Raw genomic sequence first — 7,516 nt, forward strand, 5'->3', positions numbered from 1 at the left:
TGATAGAGGATGCTGGGAAAACCGGGACTACAAAAAATCAGCCAAAGAAAGGCTGAGTCGGGTTCCCCAACTTTCACATGTTTGTCCTAGGACCCTCTCTGCCTTTGTAAAATGATCGTGTTGGTCCAGTAAAAGCTCAGCGGTGCATTCCAGCCCTAACTCCCCACGTTCTCAGAAAGGGCCAAAGCATCTTCGGCAAAAACTCAGGTCGGCGTCACCGAAAGCAAGGAAGGCTCAGGGCGCATGCGCTTTTCCTCCATTCGCCGGCCTCGGAGGCCTCCATTCGCGGCTGCCCCAAGAAATGCCTGTTTCTCTGTGCAATCCTATTGTTCTCCATGTGTATTCTGCTCCATCTTTTCGTATCCACTTTTTCCTCTGTGACTAAAGAAGCAAAATTAACTAGCTAAATTCCGGAAGAGACAGTAGGACGCCTAAATATCTTGGACCGGCACGGAAAGAGGAGGTCCGACCTTGGAAGTGGAACGAGGTCCTTCGATGGGTCCTTCTGGGGGGTGACATTCAATCGGCCGTTGGAGGCTACGGACTTCCCATCCTAGAACTATGGCCCAGTTTGTCCGTAACCTCGCGGAGAAGGCCCCGGCGCTGGTAAACGGTGAGCTCGCGGCGTCAGACTGCCGAGCAAGGTAGAGGGTAGGACGGGATGCCTAGAGCCTGAGAGGAAGACGCGGGCCGTGGGACCCTGCGGTGTCTGCGAGAGCCGGGGCGGGAACGACTTGAAGGTGGGGAGAGCAGGAGGCAGGTTTTCGGCTTCTCTAGCTTTCTACTTCCCTGGCCTGCAGTAAGAGTTCTCTATAGACCCTAGAAGTTCTGAATTCTAACTACCACAGTGAAGGGAGGTAGTATGCGGTAAGCCTGACATTGCCCAGCGGCTGCCGCCATTACACTCCCCCTTAGATCTCTAAGAACGGGAATGTGGAGCACAAGGCTCTGCTGGAAGGGCTAGGGAAGCGGGTGGGAGGATGCAGCGATATGTGAAAGGACATAAATTAGGCCTCATCGGGTTGTCTGGTTCTCAATGGAGTATTTGAAAGTCTACAGAAAATTTTAAGGTAGGATGAGTTTTTGAATGTTGAGTTTGCTCTCTGTCCTGGCTAGATTCTGAGGGAATTTTTAGGTGAGTTGGGCTTCAGGGAAGAATATCCCTCCCTGTTCCAGTAAATACAGAAAGGGACGTGTGTAAACAGTAATCTGTTATTACGGCTTAGTATTAATGGGGTTTTAACGTTTGAAAAAGCTGAAGCTTTACTGGTAGACTGCTGTATTTCAGGAACAACCCTGAATAGTCAGCCCTGAGTAGTGGTATGCTCTGTGAGTAAATATTTCAGTTGTCTGCTGGGTAGCAAGCTGTTCATTTTATTCCAGAGGTGAGATAAGTTAAATTGATGGAAGCTTCTTCACTAGATGTACGATATTCTAGTAAGTGATTGAAGTGCAAAATTCTTAAGTAGCTTTCGCTCAAATTTGATTATGAAATGCGAATGGAAAGAACTTTTTAAATACCTGTAATATTTTTGAAACTTTTGCAGTATTGGTATTTTCTTATTTATTTTCTCCAGCTGCAGCCAGACAATGTGTTATCGAAGGCCTTACAGTGGTAGATCCTATAAATATTCCATTTTCCCCTCCTACAAAACCCCACAGTCTACTAGTTTAGACATTTTACCAAAGAACTTAAGTTTGCAACTTTACTAAGATCATAAGTGGCTGTATCTGTTACAACAAAAATTTACAATTTTTCAGAAATAAAAAGAGAAGGAATAGTAGCTTCATTCTAAGTTTCAAGTAGGTTTTTTCTTACCACGGCTTTCACATATTTTAGGTGGCATGTGTTGGGGAATTGTAAACTAATTTTAATAATGAAATCCCAAAAATAGAAGTAATACAAAAGTAACTTTATTACAAAGTAGACAAATTTTTCCCTCTATTATAAAGATTAATTGAAAGATAATGGTTTTGTTTTCTTCCAAAAGCACTCAGAAAGGAGAACTCAACTGGGGCCAGAATATTAAAGTGGAATTATATTTTGCTTGATAACATAACTCATGTATTAAATGTGAATGTTAAATATCTAACAAAATTCACTATCTCTTAATTCCCCTGGTGGACAAAGAATCTTACAGATAAGTGTTTTATCATCAAACTTCTTCAGAAAGTTCATAGAGTATGATTTTTTTTTTTTTTTTTTTTTTTTTTTGTATTTACTAAACTTGAGACTTTATTTGGATTTCACCAGTTTTTCTACTTTTTGTTCCAGGAACCAAATCAGGGTGCCACATTGCATTGAGTTGTCAGTCTCCGTAGTCTCTGGTTTGTGACAGTTTCCCAATCTTTCCTTATCTTTCATGACCCTGACAGTCTTAAGGTATCTATGTAGGTACCTGAATGTCCTATAAAGATGTTTCCCAATCTAGCTTTGTGTGGTGTTTTTCTCATGATTAATCTGGCAGTATGAGTTTTGAGAAAGAATACCACAAAGTAAAGTGCTCCAGTCACACACATATCAGATCGTACATGATACCCATATAATGTCGCTGGTGAAATTAGTTTTCATCACTTGGTTAAGATAATGTTTGCTAGGTTTCTCCACTGTAGAGTCACTCACTGTTTTTCCCTTTCCTAACTCTTCTTTAGAAGCAAATAACTAAGTCTAACCCACAATGTATGGAATAGGGAGTGAGGGGAGAAGGGTAGATGCAGCCAGCAGCAGAGGTTCCATCTCCTGTAGGAAGGAGTGTCTACATACATTTAAATGGAATTCTTCTATAAGAAAGATTTACCTCTTCCCCATTTATTTATTCAGTCATTTATTGTATGGACTCATGTACATTTATTTCATACTCCATACCTCCAATAGTATGTTATTTATTTTGTTGCTCAATTTGTTGCATTCTTGGTGAGAACTCTCAAGTTTTGCACCTGTGTCCCTCTCGCATACCCCCTTACTTCCTGGCACTACAAGATGCTTCAGACTCTTATTTTCCCTGCCCTAGCCTTAGAGTCAGCCATTTCTCCAAAATACTAAGAAGCAAATAACTATGATCCATGCTGGATCATATGGTAGAGCAATTCTTAGTATTTTGAGGAACCTCCATACTGTTTTCCATAGTGGCTGCACTAATTTGCATTCCCACCAGCAATGTATGAGGGTTCCTATTTCTCCACGTCCTCTCCAGCATTTGTTATTACTTGTCCTGTTGATTATAGCTATTCTAACAAGTGTGAGATGGTATCTCATTGTGGTTTTGATTGGCATTTCCCTAATAGCTAGCTATGTTGAACATCTTTTCATATATTTGTTGGCCATTTGTATGTCTTAGGGAGATACTTTTTGATAGTCCAGTCTTCAGGCTTTCGCAATTCGATTTAGCACTATTTCTTAGAGCTTTATGTCTGCTTAAAGATTGACCCATGGCCCTAAGCACAGAGGATAATGGAGATCATAATTCTAAGAGTAGTGAAACTAATAATAGGAAAAGTACCAAGAGCCTTGGATCCATCTTTGAACAGTGGACACTGTATGAATGTTCACGCATTTGTGTTTTTATTACTTTTGTAATTTTTTTTTAATAAAATGCCTTTCTCTTGCTGAAATCACTACCATAGTCTCACATCTATAGTAGTTGTTGAAAATCTTTTTTTTCTTTTTTTTCCTGAAATGGTAAATACTTTGAGGAATTTCAGCTTAGTAATAGATTCAAGTTTTGGCTACCCTTAACAATACGTGTAGGTTTTATTTTTATTATTTAAGGTGTTTTGAAGGATGATCAACTGTGCTTTTGTTAAAGAAATATTTAATCCAGTACACATTGATGAGGACACTAAAAGTGGATACTTAGCTGATATAATTCCATCTGGATTTGTGGCCAATATTGTGACAAAATTTAATCTTATTCTTAAGTATACCATTCTACATAGCTCCTTCCCTCCCTTTCTGTACCTCTTCTTTCAAATTTTCTGGTCTCTCTACCAAGAAAATATAGTTACACTGCTACTGTTTTCTTGGTTTTGAATCTTAGGTTTTGAAATATAGTTACACTGCTACTGTTTTCTTGGTTTTGAAAGTCACTTATAGTGACTTTCCAGTTAACTAGATTTGCCAGTCATAAATGAAGTAACAGTTCTAGCTGCTTACTGGTAAAGTTCTGGCATAATTTAATGTGCTTATAGCTTCCTGGGTGATAGAACTGCCCTGTGACACAGGTGTTCTTCATCTTTAAAAGCCTCTTGTTACCAGGGAGCAGCTTTGACTTTTCACACCGGGTGCACATTTAGTACAAGTGGTGAATGAATGTGATGCATGAATAAATATTTGTGTCCAGCCCACACATCTGCTTCTTTCGGTCTCTAGTGAGTTCATCCTGGTGTTTTGTTTTGTTTTGTTTTCCAGCTGCTGTGACTTACTCAAAGCCACGATTGGCCACATTTTGGCACTATGCCAAGGTTGAACTGGTTCCTCCAACCCCTGCTGAGATCCCTACAGCTATTCAGAGCTTGAGAAAAATAGTCAATAGCGCTCAAACTGGTAGCTTCAAACAGCTCACAGTTAAGGTAACTATGGGCTAAATGAAAACGTATGTACATAACAGAAAATGTCTTCCCTTGGGATTTTTCTGATCATTTTGATTAATGTATGTGTTTTCCAGTGAGGCTGAAACCAACATAATGAGAAATAATCTCTTTCTTGACTGCCAAGAAAGATATTTACCTCTCTAATTTTGTTATCTGGGTTGTAATAATTGGGCTATTATATATCCTAGTTTCCTATTAATCTTATAACAAAGAAGTGAGCATTTTTATTGAGCAACTTTTTTTTCCCATCCTATTTTGGTTAGTATATTAAAATAGGATGGCTTACTTGCTGATTCTGTACTTTTTTTTTTCCATCTGTAGTAACTATTCCCAATTTGGTCCAAAGATCTCTTAGAATATATCATAGGCAGCTAACACTCATATGAAAGATAAAAATACCAAAACCTAGCAAGCATATAATATTGAATTGTGTGAAGATAAAATTTAGAGTTTAAGAATTGGAACTTGTATTTTATGTTTGCTTTGTGGTCCAAGCATAGAATAAAAAACCCTAAATAACTAAATTATTGTTTAATTATTTAGTGCCTATATCTTGGACAGTATGGTTATTTTTCAGGAAACTTCCAATATTTCTGGTCTAATTTGAAGGGGAAAATTCACTTCCAGGTACTAAAAGGAAAAGCCTCAATTTTGTTGTAGAAAGGTATATTTTTTTACCATATTTGCGCTTTTGTGTAACTTGTCTGGAACTACGTGTGTACTTTTTCTCTTCAGGGCAATGGAACGTTGATGAAACTGAGTAATAACTGAATACTTGGAAAGGGTTAATTAAGCCAGATAATAAATTAATAAAAATGATGTCTAAAGGAGAAGCCAGAGCCCTTTGTCTTTTGATTATTTTGGCCAGACAGAAATATCTATTCAGAGACTTGCCTTCCCATAGCATAGCCATCCATTCATATGAATGCCCGTCTTAATGTGTTAGCTATTTCCAGGATGTGGGTTGTTGTTAGGGCTCATAAAATGTCTCATAAACTAATAATGAAAGTGTTAAGTCAGTTCAGATCTTTAAAGAATGCTTTGAAAGAATTTATAAGCTCTGGATTACTTACCTTACATAATTGAAAGTTCAAGGGTTCTCAGCAGTTGAACAAAGTTAACATCAGTAATTCTTGACTTTGACTAAAACTGCCCTCTAATTTGAATAGCATCTTCATATTCTGTCACTTAATCCTGGAAAAGAACAGTTTTAAATATGTAAGGAAAAAATGTACATTAAAGTTTATGCTTTTTTTCAGGAAGCTCTGCTGAATGGTTTGGTGGCCACCGAGGTGTGGATGTGGTTTTATGTTGGCGAGATCATAGGGAAGCGTGGCATCATTGGCTATAATGTTTGAAGATCAATCTTTAACATCTGTTTCTTTTTGGTTTGTTATTTGCATGTTCTTGGATCATGTATGAGCAGACTGGTATTTGAATAAAATAAGAAATGTCAAAATCAATGTTTTCTATATAAAACACTGGATGAAATGTTACGGTTTCTCTTGAAATTAAGTTAGATTGTCTTTTGCTTTAATGTTAATATAACTCTAAATGCATGTCTTTGCTTAGCAGAAATTGGAAAGAGAGTATGTGAATATACCAACCTGGTACATATATTTATGAAGATAACATTTTAATTTGAAGGTTGAAAATATATTTTATTTCTGCAAAAGGCCTTGAGAAAACTAGAACTTGCTAGGAGAAATAGTAATACCATGTACCAAAGTCAAATCATGTCAGTAATATAAAGAATAAAATTTGGATGGTTTCTCTTTGCTAAAATTAGAGAAAGACCTTTTTGGTGATAACACCTATGTCTAAATATTGGGATATTTGTTGGTGTTCTAAGTATGTATCTTTGTAACATCTTTAATTCCAGGACAGAGTGAATAAGAGCTGTGACCTACATTTTTAATCTAATTTTTATATTTGTATTATTAGTCTATCTGGTTTTATGATTTTTAGAACCTATCTTTACAAAAATAAAATGCCCTGTGGCTATTTATACAGGGTTATAACTCAGTATCATCCAGGGGTCTAAAAAGTATATTATGTCCTGAAATAAATAGAAGTGTTTGGTTATCAGTAGTTTTCTTGAGCCATTTTATTGAGGAGTAGGAGAGACTTAATTATTCATTGGCTTTTCTGGGCATCTTACCGTCTATGAATGGCTCATCGGTACTTGTTGAATCCTTTGTAACTCTCTCGTAGCCATTGCAAAACATGCAGTACCAGCTGATGATAACCAGAAGATGATTGCATATTGGAAAAGCATCATGGCTCACAATATAGTATTAATAGTATTAATCCTTTAATCATATTGAACTTTTATACAATCAGTCCCAGATTTACTCACTGCATTTAGAGCACTGCTGCTTTAGCTTTAAAAAGGGCACAGCTTTTCTAAGTGAGATACAAGAAAGTCTCTGTAGAGACTGCTACTCTTCTGAAATATGAAGTAATTCCTAATACTGCCTCTGCATAAACAGTTGGTCAAAACTGAAACTACCTCCTTTCAAAAAGCATTCAGTAACTTAAAAAATGCATAGCAGAAGACTGAAAAAGATATTACTACAGTAATGGTGATCTTTATGAGTTTCTCTATTTCATGCAGTGAGTATTAAAATTAACCAAAAACTTTTTATGATCCGTAATGTGATTTTAACCACATGGTCACCCCAGAAAGTTCTCAAAATAAACATTTACTACTCACTTCACTACTACCTCCTCCTCCTCTGCCATACAGTACATCTCTGATATATGTATGGTGGCTAATAGTGCATGTACAAAATATTTGTAAGTTAAAATAGCAGTGGGTTCCTTGAAGTGACCACTTCACCAGGCCTGTTACTTTTTGCCCTCCTAAACCCCAATGTCTTCTAATAGAGAACTGTTTAGGCTATCTTTCACTGAATTTGTGTGT

At 37.2% G+C, this 7,516-nt stretch overlaps 1 protein-coding gene across 1 annotated transcript; it reads left to right on the forward strand.

Moving 5' to 3' along the window:
* The first annotated feature begins 341 nt into the window (after nt 1–341).
* On the forward strand, nt 342–6,681 carry ATP5MG (ATP synthase membrane subunit g). The gene is made up of 3 exons (XM_011386396.2): nt 342–613; nt 4,409–4,569; nt 5,850–6,681. The coding sequence occupies exons 1-3, from the start codon at nt 562–564 to the stop codon at nt 5,946–5,948; spliced, it is 312 nt and encodes a 103-aa protein (XP_011384698.1). The 5' UTR covers nt 342–561; the 3' UTR covers nt 5,949–6,681.
* Nucleotides 6,682–7,516: the final 835 nt, after the last annotated feature.

Source organism: Pteropus vampyrus, unplaced genomic scaffold (assembly GCF_000151845.1).
Source record: "Pteropus vampyrus isolate Shadow unplaced genomic scaffold, Pvam_2.0 Scaffold1395, whole genome shotgun sequence".
Taxonomy (NCBI): Eukaryota; Metazoa; Chordata; class Mammalia; order Chiroptera; family Pteropodidae; genus Pteropus; species Pteropus vampyrus.

What these genes read in the sequence shown, in the direction of transcription:
- ATP5MG (XM_011386396.2), top strand. Translation starts at nt 562, where the DNA reads ATGGCCCAGTTTGTCCGTAACCTCGCGGAGAAGGCCCCGGCGCTGGTA. An exon ending in GGCCCCGGCGCTGGTAAACG is followed by an intron (nt 614 to 4,408) that starts GTGAGCTCGCGG and finishes TTTGTTTTCCAG; the next exon opens with CTGCTGTGACTTACTCAAAG. An exon ending in TCAAACAGCTCACAGTTAAG is followed by an intron (nt 4,570 to 5,849) that starts GTAACTATGGGC and finishes GCTTTTTTTCAG; the next exon opens with GAAGCTCTGCTGAATGGTTT.